Here is an 18,779-nt window from a genome sequence, read left to right as displayed (position 1 = left end):
AAAAGTTTAATAAAAGTTACAGCTACTGTGCCTAGCTTTTAATGAGTGATAAAAAAAGACTGAGATTAATTACTGTGACTCTTTGTACTAAAACCAACCTAAAAAACAAGGTTGAATATTTATTCATTTTTCAGAATAATACTACTGCTGCAGAGTAGGTGTCAGATGGAATGGTTTAAGCAATGTGTACAGTGAGTAATGCACTTGAGGAAAATGGGATGTCTTATTTAATTTTTAATCAGAAATCACTACCTATACATTTAGGGGACAAAATCATAGAAAAAGAGGTCATACAGTTCATTTTATCCAGAGGAGGAGCCAAAGTCAACATAAACAAAAAATGCTCACAGGAGCTTTAATTTACAACATTTTATGAACATTCTGTTTCCTGTTTACAAGCAGCCTCTCTGCTTAACACAAAAATTCATTTTTGATTTGAAATAAAAAATTAACGGTTCAAAGTGTATAATACTATTTATTTATCTATCGTTAAAAATGTAAAAAAAAAAAAAAAAAAGAAAAAAATCGATCAATCAATGTTATTACCCAAACAAATTAGTTTCTCAAGCACATCAGTAGTAGCTGAAAATTGATTTCTTGAAAATATCTGTTCAATAAAACACTTTATAGAACATCAACACAGTCAACTTGCTTTCTTAGCAAAAAATTTGCTTTGTTGTGAACATAAAATCTTTAGTAATCTCTACTAAAATATTTGTTGACTTTGCAAACAGTCACAAAGACGACTAAGCTGATTAGGAAAAAACGCTTCTGTTCCTCCATCCATACAAGCTCCATCTTCACCTGACCGTCTGAGTCTTGGTAGTGCATCAGGAAGTGCTCGCCATCATAGTCGTAGACGACGTGTGGTTTCTTCTGGAGCTCCAGGAAAACTGGAGAACTGACACACCAGAAAGGTTTCTTGAATTCATCCACGAGAGTCAGGGACATAATGCAGCAATTCTGAAAAATCAAGGATGAGAGAGATTTGTAAACTTCCTTTTTAACAGAGCTAATGATATAATGAAATCTCCTCACCCTCAGAAGTTCAGATACTTATATATCCATGTCTATCTGTCTATCTGTCTATCTATCTATCTATCTATCTATCTATCTATCTATCTATCTATCTATCTATCTATCTATCTATCTATCTATCTATCTATGTTTTTTTTGCAACACCTAGCGAAAGAGTGCGAGAAGCTATCAGCTCATGTTGTACCTCCACTGCACCCTGCAGGGCCTCACACCTCCAGGGCAGGGTGATGCTTCCTGACAGAGGTAGGTGCTGTAACATCTCTGTCCTGCTAATAGCACCCAGCTGGATGAGACCGTCACAGATGTGAGCTGTACAAACACACAAGTTACAACAAGTTAGTTGGAGAAATAGAAAAAGTACTTTTGTGTGAGGCTTCCAGCTTAGTTCATGTAGCCAGTCAAGCGTTTTTATCAATTCAACAATATCATGTGCTGCATGCTCATAAATTAGGTTCAGTAAAATGAAGTTATTTCACTAGAAAAACTATGGCCCTTAAGTGACACCGCAGAACAGGCAGTGAATGCAGCACCATTCCACAGTATGACTCAGTGAATATGACTGTAAATTAATTACTCCTCCTGCAGAAGAGCTTGGGGAAGCTTCCAGACATGATCTTGCGTTCACTGTTGTGGAGAACAATGTGTAGCTGGTAGTCATGGAGACCATACTCAGGGTCTATGTCATCAAAAGGGGGTTTGAACGTCGGCTCCACGTAGGGGCTGGAGGAAGAAAACAAAAGTAAGAAGGTGTTTAAAACAGGAATGTAGAGAGAACATTAGTGAAAAGTTTGTAAGAAAGAAGGCAGAGAGGAGCTTTTCACTCCTGGTGGGCTGTTATCACAACACACTTTGATGTTGCGCTCTCGCAAGACACCAGCAGAGGGGGTTGTGACCACACTAAGATGGACTACAAGCCTCACCACAGACCTTTTCTCTTTTTTACTGATTCTAGATGCATGAAAAAACAGTAATCGGTTTCTGCTCTCTTCAGCATGTGGCCCTTCAAAATAAATTCACCTTCAAGAGGACAGTAGAACATTGGGTAATTTTTTTTTTAAATATTGCATATATCTTAATGACTGATTGAGCCTCTGCATTTGTGTCACTTAATTGAATATAAAATAAAGATAGAAGATAACACTATTGTTACCTTCTTCAAGCAGAAAACAGAATTTCATCTTTGAGTGGCATGTGGTATTGCATGCCATTAAAAACACATTAAATATTTAAAAATTTAAACTTTTTAATCAAAATCTTAATAAAAACAGACACTCTATACAGACAGGTATGTAGGGTGCTTGGATTTTAAAGTAAGCATGCAGAAACATGTCCGTACAAGAAAATTCTGTTCTGGCTTTTAAAGTCACGCCAGTCCAGTAAGTAACCAGGAGTATAGCAAATAATCACCTTTACTCACTTTAATCACCCTCCACCTTTAAAATTATGTGTAACACTACTTATCAGACAAAGTGGTCAAACAAAGCTAGCGAAAGACTTTTGCTTCATATTTTTAATTATCAAGTATAAAACTGGCAAAAGATGACAAGATTTTTCTGAGCGAATAAACTCATGCACTGCCTAAACTAAGCAAAGAGAAATAGAGTTGTTTGTTGTTGTTTTCCCAAAAGGAGACAGAAATGCAGCTTCAATGTAAGCAGCGAATATCATGACATCATTTACTGGTGTCTATTTTTATTTTTTAATCACTCATTTACCGTGTCCAGTCTTCTGTTTTCGTGAGGTAAATTTTCCTACCAAGAGATCATTTTTGAATATTTTTCTCATCTTGGTTGTCAATCCATCCTAAATTTTTCTTTAGATTATTTCTGTGACCTTATAGGGGACCCAGAGCCTCAGTCTGAGAACCTCTAATCCCACCCACTAGTTTTTCATCAAATTAGCTCAAACACAACACGACTTGGGGATAAGCTTCTACTAATGAATTAATTTACCTGCTTATAATTAACACCTGCTCTGGTTTTGTCCTGACAGCAGATGACTAACAGATCTGCAGTGTCAAAGCTCCTGACACATGACAACAAGAGGAGTCTATATATAAAACATATGAAGCAGTCACAATATCCTCTTGTGATAGTGAAAATCGGGTGTCGGTGACACCGACACATCACATCCCCTCTCCCGCTGTGCATCACATCACAGCGCTTAAAATGAATCCTGTCAGTTATCACACCCTTTGAATACAAGCCTGAACCGTCTAATGGCGATACCCTGCACGTAGTGTGAGCATGTGAGTGTTTGTTCAAGTGCAGCCTACCAAAGAGAAGATCCCTGGACGCTTCTTTCCACCAGCTTGTGGTAGTGGAGAGGGAACATGATAAAGGCGACAGAGTGCTGGTCCTGGAAAGAGAGCCATCATTATGCAATCTAGAGACCTTAGTCTGTGTGAAAGCAGCTTCTCTGTTGCTCTGTCCAGCTTCAGAAAAGGAATGGATAAAAATGTTTAAATTACCTTCCAGACACCGATGATGATACCAGGTTGAAGCAGCCTCAGTTCAACAAGTCGATCCTGGCCAATGACCTGTGCACTTTTAGTCAGCGCATGCATGTCTATCTTCGCCATGAGGGACCTCCAGCCAGGTCTGACAGAGCAAAGAACACAGTAGGTTTACCTGAGGGTGGGGAAAGCGAACGAAGCCATTGAAAGAGTGAGTAGAGATGGGGTTGGTAGTCATACTTCTTTAGGCCTGGGCAGTTGAGGGCAACTCTCCTGATGCCGTGCAGTTGAAGCGTTGAAATCTGCCAGTGGGAGGGCAGACGGCCTCCCCCGCTCCAACACAGAGTCACGGAAGTCTCACAGAAGTGGGAGCAGCTCGGCTCGTGCGTGTCCACCTGCCCTGACTTATCTGAGACTGTTAACTCCCAGGTGACATGCAAGTTTCTGGGATAGGATAAACAATGCAGAGTTAGAAGAATATATGTCAGATTTTAGGAAGTTTGCAGTGTTATTACAGATGTTTCTCTATGCTGGTTTTTAATCACCCTTCAATAACATTTAAAACCAACCTAAGGGCAATGTTTTCAAAACGATCTAATAAAAATCTTTGTATTAACACCCTGGAAAAGACTTTCATGGATTTGAAAGCATGGTAACATAAACATAAAAGCTAGGAACAGGTACTACTAATACTTTAAAGACTGTTAAAATTCAGTACAAAAAGCAATAAATCCAAGCTATGATGATAAAGTGAACTGTAATATCTCATAACTAAAACGTAAACGTAACTTTTTTTATTCATATAGGATTTTCTCCTGCTGTCAATATAATGGCAAGCGATTTCCCCCTCTGAAATTAGAACTCTCTATATCCACACCTACTGTACTGCTAACAAAGAAATACAGAGACTTAAAGCTCCTCGGAAGAATTGTATGTTTGTGTTGGCTTTTGGTGCCCCCCTGTATACAAATTTGCATTTGCAAATTTTGTCATCTACAACAGTCTTTCTTGAAAAAATGAAAAAAAAAATCTCAATATGTTTTCTGTTAAGTGTTAGCTGTGTCAACCACTTTTACATAGAGAGGCTTTAACGTAGGGGTGGGAGAAAGAAATGATTGTATCGAAGTATTGGGTATTTTTGTTCAATGATTTAAAGATGCTATGAGGAGGCTCTGTTTTAATTGCACTCCCTTGCCACCTTGTGGCCCGGAGTCTCCGCACACTGTTGTAAATTACTTTTTGTGTTTGTTTAGGAATGAAATGGAGATCAGATCGAAACAAATAGGCTAACACGACAACAAGTAAACACTGTCTGTTTGTAAGTAGATTAGTAGCCGTTCCGGTGCTCTAAGACATGTCCGTAATCTGTAACATTAGTAAATCCTGGTTAGCTATGTCCTGCCAGTCATCTATCAAGCAGAGCTAAGGTAACCTTACTCTTCATTTTATTGATAGAGTCTCAAGTTTGAACAGACCACTGCAGAATAACTGCTGCATGTGGGCTGGAATGAACATTATCACCAACAGCTTAGCCCTGGTGTTAGCTTGGGCTGTATCACTCTCCCATTTAGCTTTCTCCTGCTCTTCTGTCCTTTTTCTGTCAGACAGTGAGGCTTCTGTGTCTACCATCACTACAAAATTAATCACAGAAGTCATTTTCAGCAGAAAACTTTGGCAATTTTGGCAACAGTTGGTGTGGTGTTGTCAGAGAGACCTTGACGTGCCGCAAATCAATCTGGTCCTGGTCGACCCGACCTGGAAGCTAAGAATTAGCTTTAATTAAAATTAATTAATTTAAAATAATCTATAACCTGTAATACTGTCACTGATAATCTCATTTTAAAGTGTGGATAACAGTCTGGCATATATCTAGAAGACAGACTTTTTCAAGATCACTTTCAAACTCCTCACAGCCCCTTTAAACAGGGATTTTTATGTTCTTTTTTTTTTTTAATTTAAACCCTTCATTTTAGTCCTTATTTATAGGCTGTGTTGGAAAAAGAGTCGAGATGTCAGTTCCCCTGAATAAATCCTAAAATCTGACTCACATGTGATGTGCATTTTTGGGGGAAAATATGGCTCCTGATGTAGTCTGTAGACATCATCATCATCATTCAACTTTGTCACATGGTCTGGTGTTTAAAAAGGAAATTAAAAATCCTACATGTCAGAACTATTAAAGAAACAAAACTTAAAACATATGTGCACCCTTAAAACAATAAATTGAAAGAATGGAATGGGGAGAAAAAAATAGTCCCAGCCATACTTTGAAGGCAGCATGCAGTTACTTAATCCGGCACCTACACATCATGCGTACTGCGTCTGTTGAGTTGTGTGTATATTCAGGGAGAGTAACATGCTGGGAAGGAGCTATGGGTTAGGTTAGTGTGCTGTGTGCTGCATGTAGAAATATTTCTCTGCTTTACTTTGGCTTCACAACATCGGAAAATCACTTTGTCTTAGCAGGAGTTAGAGATACACATCCGTGTTCCTCCCACGGCAGTGCACTCATCAGCTGTTTGGTATGATTAACAAGTCAACTTGATTTGTCCCTGGTCCACTTATCACGTTTCTTGGCCGAACAAATGAAATGAAATGGAAAAAAATAAATAAACTAAACATATATTTGAAGGTAACACATTAAACATAGTTTGAGCAGTGTTTGGCAAAGATGACTCTTGGCTAGGTTTAATGCTTGTTATGTTTCCATAGAGAGCAGCCTGGAACTACTATGACTTTAGTTTAAGCTAATGAACAAATGCAGCTGATGAAATAAAACCACATTTCCTCTGATGAATCTCTTGATCCAGTTCTGTCTGAGCTGCATTTCAGAGCTGCCCCCACTGTGATGCACATATTGTCTTGCTGAGGCACCATCCAGTATCAATTAAGTGGGGGAGCAGAACTGGAGCGTCCCATGGGGCCACAGATGACCCAAGGGAGTTCACTCTGCATTGTCTGTGAGTGAGATGTCTTGTGAAATGGTTATAACCAAGGTAAATCACATGATGTTGGGGGTTTCTAACAGACAGATCTCCACAGGGGGATTTTTTTCACGCTGATGGAAGGAGAGGAAGCATGTTTGTGTGTGTTGTGGATGAGAAGTTTAGGGGGGGGTTGGGGGGCAAAGTAATTTATTTCAACAATTCAGACAGCCTACGCTAGGAAGACAATTATTTCTACTTCCCTTCTGTAACACAACCACTGCCACACAACTCAGAACTGAGTGCTGCACAGCCTCTAATCAGAGGTTATAAAAACACAGCAGAAACCGCAGCGGAGGCGGTGAGAGAGCTCTCCCCTGCGTGCTGGCATCCCCCTGAGCGGACACACCGTTCAGACAGAGACCTCCGCTCTCACCTTTAATAAGAAAGTGTCATCAAGTGCGATATGAAAAACAAACCGAGCTTTGTTTTTGATTGCCAGCGGCTTGAACTGTCCTCTTGTTTCTCCTCTTGAACTTTCTTGACAGCAAGGGTGGATCTCTAAAGTTTTACTATTTGCGAAGCGCTAACAACGAAGGGGCTCCCATGATACCTGACAGAGCTGCTTCCAATGGTAAACAACTAAACACTTCACAGAGGGTAACAGGCAGATAACAGCGTGGCAAGCACAATCAAACACACCTCCTTTAACTCTGAAAAACTGGAAACGGCAAAACTAATTTGGACTAGAGATGTAAACGTCACATTACAGGAGATACTGTTCTGTTTTTGCTGTGCTCTCACCTGAGGATCTGCTCTGTCTGGCTCGGCAGCCCAGTGTGACAGCTGATGAGCCCAAGTTGTCTTTTCCACTTGTTCATGTCACATGCAGCCAAAGTCCTGAAGTGACGCCACTTCCAGTAGCCCGCAGCCCGATCCTGCAGCTCTACCATGTCCGTCTTAAGCAGCAGCTCATCCATGCCCTGAGGTTTCTGCTTCTTATTCCGAGAGAATTCTGCTATGTAGATCTTTATCCACAGGGTGCTACAAAAATAGTTTGAAAGGTACAAAAAGATGGAGTTGAGTGAGTGAGACAACAGGAATCAGAGACAGTGATTTGAAGATAAAGATGTGGTTTTATAACAGATCTGCCATCCAAAGATAACTGAATGACCCTTCAACATGTCTATCTTATAGTTCTGTGTCAATACAAGGGAAAAGAATAGAATAGAAAAGAATAGAAAATACTTTATATATCCCTGATAGGAAATTCAAAACATTATACAAAAGTAAGAAAGTTTATAGAAAGTGCAAAAAGGTCAAAAACAAAATAGATGATGACAGCTTGTCCATCATTCTCCAGCCAGCCTCCAACTCCAAGGGTCCAGGACTGAGCTTCTACAGGAGTCTGTTCAGTCTCTGTCTGTCTGTATCCAGCTCACAGCAGGTGAAGTTCTTCCAATGTGGCGTTGGTGTCTGGTGTTAGCTCAATTAGCCATGTCTGTGAATAGCATGATGCTTCTCTGCTTTCTGGTATTCCCTCTGTTGCTAGGTTAGCACGGCTAGCTTGTCCATCTCATTGGAGAAAGCTCTTACATTCCCAATAATTGTAGATGGAAGAACAGGTCGATGTCATCGCTTCTTAGCTCACAACTCAGTACCAGCACGTTGTCCTCACCTCCTTCTCCTCGCCTTGTGGGAAACATCCGGCCTTGCCCCAGTTTGCAATGACATGCTACAAGCTGCTAACAGCTGATTTCACATGTAAACAATGTGGCCATGGTTACATGTAGGATCACCAGACATACACAGGAGCAAAAATAGTAAAAATATCACTGAAGACATAACCAGTTTGGTGTCCACGACCAACAAATAAACCATACAAATGACCCACTCCAAATGCAAAGATGACAAAAAAGAGATGAAAAAAATTACAAGAGACAGGCAAGGAAGAGAGAGCTGCCGCAACAGGCAGCGACAACAGGGCGGCACCTAGCAATATATGAAATCTAATAAATGAATACAATATATATATTAATATGAATTCTGCTTTTTACTTTAACAATTTAATAGTTAACTTCAAATTCAGGTCTAGTAAGTATCTAGCTGACACTTACTTATCATTGGAGAGCTGATTAAAGAGCTTACTGACATAGCTCAGGCTGAAGAGAGCAGAAGCATCCAGGTACGACAGAATCTTCATCAGGATCTCAGATGGAAGTCTGCGGAAAGGTAATAATCAGACATCAATACCAAGACATAATCAAAGAGTTTTATGCCACCTGTTGTTCAGAATGCCGCTCTTCAGAGGCAGGAGACAATGAGTCAAATGTCATCACACTTTGGAGTTTTGTCACAACTACAGGAACTCACTCAGTCATCAGTTTTACACCCATCTGCTGAGTTTTTGAAAGCACTGAAAATAGTCCAGTTTTTCTAGCTTGGAGATATTCTACATATCTGTAATTTGAGAGTATTGATCAGATTTGATTTGGCAGCACCTGTCCTGGTTAATGATACCAATGTGGTCCAATTAAACCACCTCAGTTGGTGATGTATTCATGACACGTTCTCATTACCTGCCTGGTCAATCACTGACATTCCACAAACAAGTCAAGGAAAAAACGTCTGAAATGCTACACCTAATGAATAAATCATCTCAGGTGTGGGTTTAATGGGGGTAATGTTACATATTTTAGCTCTAAAACTCTAAACACTTAGGTTAACCTCTTGCTGACATTTGGAGCTGTCAACATAAAGCGGCTGTGTTCAAAGTCATTCTTGGCATTTTGAGAGTTTGGGAAGAAGAGCAGATGGGGATGAGTCAGTGAAAAAAGTTTGGATACAGGCACGACGATGCCAGTAAAGTTGCAAATGCAGAAAGCAGGCGTCAGTGGATGAGCAGGAGATGAATCTGTATTAATCTGAGTAATTTATAATTTACTTATTGGAATCATGAGTCAGCCATGCAACCTGTACTGGGAAGCTGTACTTAACTTCAAGGCTACTTGGATCTATTTTAAGATTAGTACGCTATTAGGCTAACAATAACAGTGCTGTTAGTATGATTACACTTGCTTAAAACATTCAGAGTTTTTGATGGTCTAAAAACTTGAACATTGCTCTTATGCTCCATTGCCTGGTTGCTCTATGGCAGGGGTGGCCAACCTGTGGCTCGGGAGCCACATGTGGCTCTTTGCTTTTTGGTGTGTGGCTCTTCGATCCATATAGTTATGAGTTGTGGTGTGCCGATCAATCTAAACTATATGGATGCCAACATTGGGATCAGTTGGGTTTTTGATACTTAAGTTTCAGTTTCTCTTCTCTGGTACGAATTGAAACACACAAACAGTAAATCTCACTTTGAAAATTTGAAATGTATTGTTTTTTATTTTATGTCATTTTGTTTATGTTTGAGAGGAAGTCTGTTTGTAAGACCATGTGTGTGACGTGGCTCTCTGTAGTACTACGGTGTGGCAAATCAAATCTCTTATAAGAAATAAAGAATTAAAAATATTTGCGTGATGCATCATCTAAACCACAAACTGATCATACTGTGGCCAGGGAATAAGAAAAATAAGACCAGGTATAAAAAGGGAGAAAAGTAAGGTCTGACTTTAACTGCTGAAATGAAAAAGCTTCTGTAACATTTTTTTTGTTTTGCATACGTCACGGAATGATTCACTGATGTAACCTTGAAATAGCCTCTCTTTTTTTTTTTTTTTTGCTTTAAACCACATTCAGCAGTTCAAAAAGACAAACATTTGTAAAGGCAAGTGGTTAGGAGATACACGGTAAGAGGACTTCTTTCTTTGATCCGTTTCATTCTTTTTTCATTGTTATTTATTGCTTGCGTTCAACAGCGGACAAATCAGATTTCTTAATTTGAACATGAAGCCGAGTGTCTTCCGTTTCTATTGATTTTTGCAGTGCTTTATTACGTTTGCTGCAAACACGGTCTATAAATCTCTTAACATACAGGGCAGTAAAGCATTGACTGGCTACAGCTTGCGAACACAGCCCGGGTGGAACATATGGATGCCAGCCGGGTAAATATATGAACAAGTTCTGATGGATTACCTCTCCAGAAAGTTCCGTGCGGGTGCCAGAGATGACTTTTTGGCTCTTTTAGTCGTCTTCTCTACTCGTAATCTTGACGGGACTGCTTTGTCTTCTGCCATTGTTTTTGTTAGCGAAGTCCTCTTCAAGACAGATACTTCTGCGTTTAGCTGTGTCGTTGCAAACGACGACTGTTCACCATTAGTTTGATAATGACACGACTGTAACTTTTAGCAAACAAAATGACAAAACTTCATTCTTCAGACTTCAACAGTTAGCTTCAGTTATCACATCTTTACTCTTCTTGTTACCGCTGCTTTAGCGGCTCCAAGTGCTGTGGATAAGTTTCTATACCGCGTCCAGTAGCCATGGTGACGTCCTGTCAAGTTCCGTCCACGTGCAGAAACACATGGCCCGGAGAGGAGAGACGTTGACGCCTTCAAAATAAAAGCTGAGAGGTTATTTATTGTGAAAGTAAAAATTCTTGATCAATACAACAACTGTTAATCATTTAATTTATTGCCTTCTTTCAATAACCTTTCAAGGTTGTTCAGGTGAGAAAAGTATTGAATAAACAGCTGGATAACCTCAGCAGGTAACCTCCATATTGCACCTCAGTACAGCTGTAATTGTGCCAGAAAAAAAATCTGCACAGGCTAGAATTAAGTGAACGAGTTGTCATAATTTATGTCCTAGCACTTCGGAGGCTCAATAGGTGGCCTTTGAGCCTCCTTACTAGCAGCTCGAGCCAGACCATTAGTAATGTGAGCTGCGCCTCTGATTGGACAAACTGGAGGTCTTAATATCTTCTGAACCCCCACATGTGTAGCAATAGCGAAATATTGGAGTAAGACCCAAGCCGTTTCTTGGATCAGGCTGAAAATACATTTTTATCGCCATCTAATTTTTTAATTTTTAATTTTTATTTTTTTTAGCTTGTTGTGTATGTAGTTTCCTTCCTTTCAGCTGACAGCCCCATGTGGACAGTCAATGAGCTGCAACTTTTAGCACTTCAACATAGGCTTCATTTAAGAAAAAAAAAACAGATGATGTAGCCTCTTGTTCCTATACATTCAAAGTGTAAATAAGTTCTTAATGCCATCAAAGTTTTTTCTTGGCTTGGTGTGAATGTGGTTTTCTTTCTGCAGACAGCCCCATGTGGACAGTCAAGGAACTGCAACTTTTAGCACTTCCGTATCAGGCTTCATTTTTTTTAAAACCACATTGCCTCTTGGTCCCAGACATTTAAAACTCCTCAGCTACATTTCACAGCATCAAATTGGTAACAGTCACTCTCTTGTCATCATGAGTTTTGAACTGCCCTTTTCAAGTATTTAGTGTGGTATTTTTGGCATGAAGAAAGACTTAAACATTTCTTTGACCCACTCGCACCAGGGATGGCCGATCAGATCTTAGGGGTAGGCATACCAGCTCAGGTCAGCCATCTAGCTATGCCTCTGATGTAAACATAGACTTTTTTTAACACAAAGTTAATGAATTTTAATTTAGGGTCAAGTATTGTCTTAGTTGAGATTTTTTACTCCAAGGTAGACTTTTGAGGAAGTCAACCATCATGTGCTTCAATATTGGCTTCATTTTCAGGCTCTTTGACTGAGCTGTAAAGGTGCCTTCCCTTCTCCCATTCTTCTAAAACATTGGGGTCAGGAATGGTTTAACAGTGATAGGTAAAACAACGACAGTAAACAACGACACGACTGAAGGTAGAAGTATGAAGTAAATCCAATTGATTAAAGCACATTTAAATCTAAGTTAAGCGCAGTGTATAAATTTACTTATCCAGCAAGTATGGCTTAGAGGCTAAATATGCCTTTGTAGGCTATGACTCATGCTGTACCCAATGCACATATTTATGGATCTTCATTTAAAGTCATAACCTGCTCATCTGTTTTATCTTTGGGCCATTTTATTCTGAAATAGCAGATGGACACATTTACATAACACATCAATTGCATCTGTTTGTCTCTACATCTTTATTTACCTGTCTGACTTCATTAAATAAACAAGGATATAAACTCACGCAACTAAGACCAGGCCATTGTCGAATAAGAGAGAGGTAAATAAAGTAAGTAAACAGTTAAAAGGCGTTAAAACTTTAGGTCAGGGTACATAATTATTGAGATAAATAGACACTTGTGGAAACACACTCGTACATAAGCATTTAAGTCTTTTGCGTTTATTCGTCATTTTATTCGTCAGTTTATTCAGCTTAAGTCTTGCTCTTAAAGGTAACCCACTTTTTGTGCTTTGCGAATGGCAAATAAACCGAGTCTTACAATACAAAGTGATAACACACACAAATACATAAAGTAATAGAAGTTACTGCAGGCACACCATGTTGCTGTTTCAAACGTTCTCTGGGTTTGGCAATTTAACTGCCCATCAGGGTCTTAGTGCAGCACTAAAAGAGGAGAAACAGGCAGGATTGCTGTTTTTTGTCTGCTCAGACATGTTAGAAGAGAGGTCACATCTTACTGATGTAAGACAAAAGAGACATAACACCATCTCCCTCTCTTCCACACAGAGGTTTTTCTCAGGCGCGAAAGCTTTTAAAATAAACTTTCGAGTGTTTGACCTCATTTCAGGGATGAAGAAAGACTTTTTTATAGCTGCACACAAACAGATGGACGTGCAGGCAGATGGATGGACGGATATGTAATTGAAAGCGAGTATTTTTAGTTCTTGGGAAGCATATGGTGATGTGAGCTCACAGGGTGGACATCCTTTGAACTTTTGGGCATTTTATGCATAATTTTTAAGAGGGAATAAGAATGAAACAAGCTGCAGAAAAGAATATAGGCTCACCGCTCCGATTCTCTGCAAAGTCAGTTCTAAGTCGTTGCAGGAATCGTGTCATTATAACTACTTGAGTGATTTGTACATGGAAGTCACAACCAGACTCATGCAAAACCCTCTTCCCTGCAAAAGCAGATGCCTCGCTTTAAGACCCATCACATAATCGACCTCCTCTTGTTCCTGGAAGCCACTTGTCTCTACTAGCTGTCAGGGAAAATCACCATAAAACTGTTGTCAGCCTCGCTGATCAGCCTGCCCGACAGAAGTGAAGTCCCTTTTAGGGCAGCGGCTGCCCCTGGTATGGTAATGCCATGTAGGCCACATCCCCTCTTCCTTTGCATGTCCCCATACTTGACATTTGATGTTGTGTGTACATGTGTGTGTATGTGTGTCCTTCTGCAGGCCTGGGGTCAGTTGTGGCTCTTGGATACCTGATGTCATTCCTCCTTCCGCATGGTTGCTTCACTCAGCTCTGACAGTGCGATGTTTGTCAAATGTGGGTGAGAAAGCAGGGAAGGATCAGACTGATTAAGTCTAGAATAATGTCTTCTGCAAGTCATGGATCGTTGCATTTCATAGAAGCAGCTGGTAGATATTTCTACATCACATCCTGCCTTTTTCAAAGGTTTTTAATGTTTATTTGTTGTGACAGTAATAGCTAAAGTAAAAGATTTAGTTTGTTTCCCCTCCTTTTTTATCTGCTCACATGCATTCAAATTACAGATTACCAATTTGACTAATTATGCTGAGAAAATGCAGACTTCCCCTTGCTTCATTTATGTGCTCTTAAAGCAGAAAGATAAAGGCGCTCTATATTGTATCTTTCTATACATAAACTGGCTACTACCATACATTTAAGTGTGAAATGACAGCTAATTAAAGGTCTAACGTGAGGGTTCAGCTCTTATGAAGCCCACTTGCAGACTCTTCTGAGGTGTTGAGCGCTGATAGGGGCCCTTTACACAGCTCTTCAAAGGATGATGACATGTCAGGAATTGAAAAGAAGAAAAAAGGCCAAAGGGTGGTACAAGGAAGGTCTCTGTGAAGTGGGCATTTTCTGAAGTGTCCCCTTCTTCTTCCTCCTCTTTGGGGTGTTTGTTAAAAGTGATGTGCATGTGGAGTATTTTTCTAATCTGCAGCCAGTGCACACTTTTTGATGGAGAGAGCACTGGCCAAATTCTATAAAAGTTATAATTCTAATCATTTTTAAGCTTTGACTTCTTACTCCTCTTCTGAAATGCATATGCAGCACTTTCTGCAGAGTTGAAAACAGCCACTGGATGGCGCACAAGTATCTTTATTGAGCTCATAAAGATGCTTGTTTAAGTCTCAAATTAGCAACATACAATGCATGTATGCTGAAGATACCATACAGCAGGGTTACCCACTGCAGCACCCCCACCCCCTCACTTTCATTCCGGATTAATCAGAATGAAGCATGAGAAACCCTCAGCATATAAATGACAGCCACTGAGAGCCACTGATCTCCAGCGTCCAGAGGGGCCCCTGAGCTCAAACAACATTGAACTGATTAATATGTAAACAAAGCCATTAAAGTCCACGCATGTGCCCTTAATTACGGGACACTTGTGTGGAGTCTCGTCACATGCAGTGCCCACACACGCGTGAGAAGAATGGGCGTGAGTTGTCCCTCGAAAGGGAGCCCGGAGACTCTTGGTGTTTGAGCACCAGCGATCTAAGCGCTCAGTTTACAGAGTGCGCGAGACAGTGAGCAGATACCAGCGGGATGGAGCGCACAGGTAGGTCGTGATTTACCTTTTTCATCATCGAGAAATGCCTTCAAATAGATTTTTATGCTACGATTATTAATCAAAAAGAGTATGGAACAGCACTGAGACATCGTTCTCCATAGGCATTATAATTTCTTGCACTCGAGAAGACACTCTGCAGAAGCATAAATTGGGTATCCATGATGAAAGAATAGATATGTGTGTTGATATTAGTACGATTTGGGGATTTTAATGTGTGCAGACAAAGATAGCCGTTGATTTTACGCACGATAGTCATTTTACGCACAGAGATTATACTTATTTTTTATGGTTTAACTATCCAAGATGTATTTTCTTCTTTCTGACATTAAATTATCTCCTTTCCTCCCAAATAATCAGGATTTACAACAACACTTGTCTGAGTACTCTCCCCAAATCAACCAAGACGCACGGGAGGGAGGGAGTCACAGCCGGAGAGTCTGAGTGCGTCTGTGTGTCAGAGGCTGTTTGAGAGAGTGAGGAAGCACCGAAGATAGAAGAAGAGAGAGAGGAAAGAAGAGAGAGGGGGTAAGAGAGAAAGGACTAAGTCTGGACCAGGTGATCGAGTACTAACAAACCTCCAAGGGGCTGCCGGGTTCTATCAGTGTGCACGGGATCAGCGATCCAAACCATGGTGCCCGCGCGCTTCCCGGGACCCTGCGCCATGCTGGCGCTTGTCCTCCTCTTGGGATGCGGCGTGGTGGTCTGCGTCGGCCAGAATGACACGGAGCCCATTGTCCTGGAGGGGAAATGTCTCGTGGTGTGCGACTCGAACCCTTCCTCGGACGGAGCCGTCACCTCCTCTCTGGGCATATCGGTGCGCTCCGCTGGGGCAAAGGTGGCTTTCTCCGCCGTGCGTGGGACCAACCACGAGCCGTCAGAGATGAGCAACACGTCCATGACCATCTACTTTGACCAGGTCAGATCACTACTGAATTAAAGTTAAAAGCAGTGCGGAAAAAGTTGTATATTAATCAGATTTTGATTTATCCATAGCTCGAGTGCTGCTTTTTCTCCGCTTCACTCCACAACATACATTATATCTTTGTGCCGTGGGCGAGGAGAACTTGTTTGAGGTCATGTCTCATCGATTTCCTATCATTGCTCACGCCCTGTATGAGCTGATGCCTGTCTGTCTCTCACCTGGAGACCACAGCTATTTTTTTCTTTTCGCTCTGAAAAGGCTTCATTGAATGCTGTGCGTAACTGGCGCGATGTACAGATTCGCTGCCAAAACCAATGACCATCCATGCGGGATCATTTAACATATGCGTCTCAGGCCTCGGCCGACTTGACATGTGCATTGTGTTGCTTTTGCTCGGATGATCTGATAAGTTTTCACGGCTGAGATCTTTGCACAGCGGCCTGTGAGACGCATCAAATTGGGAAGGATCCCAAAGTGCGACTGAAGTGCAGCCAACAGATTTGGCGTAACAGAACTAGAGGATGAATGATACGCCTCTCTGTAGTCACTGTGCATGGCAGAGACAAACAATACATTACTACAGAAACAGCTGTTATGTCGAGTAGATAAAAATGATTGAAAACTGATTGTGCGCCTTTCTTGGTCACAGGTTTTAGTGAACATCGGCAACCATTTCGATCTCAAAGCGAGTGTTTTCCAGGCTCCAAGGAGGGGGATTTATAGTTTCAGTTTTCATGTTGTGAAGGTCTACAACAGACAAACTATACAGGTAAGAAAATCAAGAAAAATCTGTAATTAATAGATGGTTGTATGGAGATGAGACTAAACTCAGAGTATGTGTCTTCCCCTCCCTGCAGGTGAACCTGATGCAGAATGATTTCCCGGTTATATCAGCCTTCGCCGGTGACCAGGACGTAACGAGAGAGGCGGCTAGTAACGGAGTACTGTTGATGGTGGAAAGGGAGGACCGTGTGTATCTGAAGCTGGAACGGGGCACCCTCATGGGCGGATGGAAATACTCCACCTTCTCAGGCTTTCTAGTCTTTCCTCTATAATCTAATCTGCGATGATCCACGTCGCACTCTTCGGACTCTTCTTCTAGGTTGAGGAACAAAAAAGAAAAACAACAACAACAGCAACATGCCATTTATTTTTAACTTAATTAAAAACTGTCAGCCAAGGAAGCCGACGAATATCTGTATACCTACACTCGTCCACTATCTAGTCAAATATGAACGTTTCCTTGGAGTTTCATATATTCAAATCCATCAGTCAACTTTTACGCAATCTGGATGATTCAACGTATTGATCGGCCAGTGGCGCGTGATTGTCGGGTGTGTGGATTTTTTCTTGCTTGGAAAACAAACTTTGCCAATAGACAAAAGGGTGTATCTTGGCAAATCAAGGACACGGGAGAGACAAAGAGAGGAAGAACTGAAGTCCCGGACAGGCCGAGTGTGTTATGCTCTATTTTATGTTTGTATAGCCTTAAAGAATTTATGGTTTCCGTCCAAGTGAAGTATATGGAATAATGGACAACCAGAGAAGAAGTGCTCTCACGCCCAAGGCATTTTTTTGCACGAGTGGAAGTTTTTACTTTATGTTTTTTGTGCTGTCAATGGTGTTGCGTTTGGATGCTGAACATATTGAAAATAAGCCAAATGTAGGCCGAAGATGAGTTTATTAAAACAGAAAAAAGGCGACATATTTCAGCCACCGGAGACGACTTAGAGCCCTTTTATTAAAAAGATTATTCTATCATTTATAAAAAAGTACATATTCACATTATTGTGTGTTCGACATTTCGGAATCTGCGTAGCTTTGACTGATTTAATGTTCAGTGACGTTGCTCACCAAATGTACATTGTGGAAATAATAGAAGAATCCCTATATGTCCCGCTTAATAAAAGATATTGTATTGTATAGGCTAAGCGCATTTATCACTTTCTATTCACAAGAATTTACATTTAAAGGAGGCAGGGTGGAGAAAAGGTGTTTACTTAACGGAGTTCTCAGAGCAAAGGCCTCATGACGAGACGGAGTGCAGCTGGCTTTAGTCGCTGTCCTCGGTGCTGAAAATATATACTACCAAAAAGTCTCCCAGCAGAGGCAACAACATGGAAGGAAATGAGTTTAACTCAGAAATATAAACCAATACATTTTAATCTTTCAAAAAATCTACTTTTAAGTTTTTGTTCGTGTCTTCGTTGGTGACTTGAGAGTCATGGAGCACACGACAGGGCATAAGCGCGACTTTTATGTTATCCCATGTTGGAAAACGGAAAAAACCCTCTTCTTTTACGGTGTCAAAGTTTTTTTTCTCGGAGATTTGTCTATATATTGTCGTTTTTGTTGAATGAAGATGAGGCAAATCTGGTGAAAACAGTCTTAATTACAGTAAAACAGGCGCGAACTTTTCCCGCCTTTCAGCTGTTTTGGAAAATCGCTTGATGTGATTCAATTTTCGGAGCAAATCCACCTTTTTTGAGGGGATGAAACACACACACACACACACACACACACACACACACACACACACACACACACACACACACACACACACACACACAAGATCCTCCACCCCCCAGTGCTCAATTCAAGGCCAAATCTGAACCACATTCAAAGCACAACAGTTTAATGAGTGATTACAAATGCTATCCTGGTATCAAACATCACAGCTCACGGTTTTTGGAAACATGTTGACGCAGATGAAAATGCCAATGTCAATATATTCCACATCCTGCTTTTAGTTTTTTAAGACAAAAATGAGAGAATGTTCTGCAGGAAAAGTGCCA

General features: G+C 40.7%; 2 protein-coding genes across 3 annotated transcripts; one reads left to right on the top strand and one right to left on the bottom strand.

The window, feature by feature from the left end:
• Positions 1-271: 271 nt before the first annotated feature.
• fbxo15 (F-box protein 15) lies at positions 272-10,844 on the bottom strand. Of its 2 annotated transcripts, none has more exons than XM_074693739.1 (9): positions 10,498-10,844; positions 8,535-8,639; positions 7,222-7,461; positions 3,734-3,937; positions 3,509-3,638; positions 3,314-3,396; positions 1,613-1,758; positions 1,223-1,347; positions 272-963 (listed from the first exon to the last, which is right to left on the bottom strand). In XM_074693739.1, the coding sequence occupies exons 1-9, from the start codon at positions 10,596-10,598 to the stop codon at positions 694-696; spliced, it is 1,404 nt and encodes a 467-aa protein (XP_074549840.1). In that variant the 5' UTR covers positions 10,599-10,844; the 3' UTR covers positions 272-693. The 2 variants fall into 2 exon arrangements, with proteins under 2 accessions (XP_074549840.1, XP_074549841.1); XM_074693740.1 differs by having other exon boundaries at positions 8,570-8,639; positions 10,498-10,560.
• Positions 10,845-14,721: 3,877 nt separating this feature from the next.
• cbln2b (cerebellin 2b precursor) lies at positions 14,722-17,907 on the top strand. The gene is made up of 4 exons (XM_074692933.1): positions 14,722-15,050; positions 15,420-15,978; positions 16,634-16,753; positions 16,842-17,907. Exons 2-4 carry the CDS (start codon positions 15,691-15,693, stop codon positions 17,037-17,039), a joined length of 606 nt encoding a protein of 201 aa, XP_074549034.1. The 5' UTR covers positions 14,722-15,050; positions 15,420-15,690; the 3' UTR covers positions 17,040-17,907.
• Positions 17,908-18,779: the final 872 nt, after the last annotated feature.

This window comes from Halichoeres trimaculatus, unplaced genomic scaffold (assembly GCF_033239565.1).
Source record: "Halichoeres trimaculatus isolate MK-OKI-2021-1 unplaced genomic scaffold, fHalTri1.1 fHalTri1_scaffold_18, whole genome shotgun sequence".
NCBI classification, from domain to species: Eukaryota; Metazoa; Chordata; class Actinopteri; order Labriformes; family Labridae; genus Halichoeres; species Halichoeres trimaculatus.
The sequence above is the reverse complement of the archived record's forward strand: the minus strand, read 5'-3'. Positions and strand labels throughout refer to the sequence as shown.

Bases quoted from the DNA above. Each gene is read 5' to 3' on its own strand.
- fbxo15 (XM_074693739.1), bottom strand. From the start codon at position 10,598: ATGGCAGAAGACAAAGCAGTCCCGTCAAGATTACGAGTAGAGAAGACG. The intron at 3,938-7,221 runs GTGAGAGCACAG...ATCCTATCCCAG, and splicing joins CAGACAGAGCAGATCCTCAG to AAACTTGCATGTCACCTGGG. The intron at 3,639-3,733 runs GTATGACTACCA...TTGCTCTGTCAG, and splicing joins AACTGCCCAGGCCTAAAGAA to ACCTGGCTGGAGGTCCCTCA.
- cbln2b (XM_074692933.1), top strand. From the start codon at position 15,691: ATGGTGCCCGCGCGCTTCCCGGGACCCTGCGCCATGCTGGCGCTTGTC. The intron at 15,979-16,633 runs GTCAGATCACTA...TCTTGGTCACAG, and splicing joins TGACCATCTACTTTGACCAG to GTTTTAGTGAACATCGGCAA. The intron at 16,754-16,841 runs GTAAGAAAATCA...CCCTCCCTGCAG, and splicing joins ACAACAGACAAACTATACAG to GTGAACCTGATGCAGAATGA.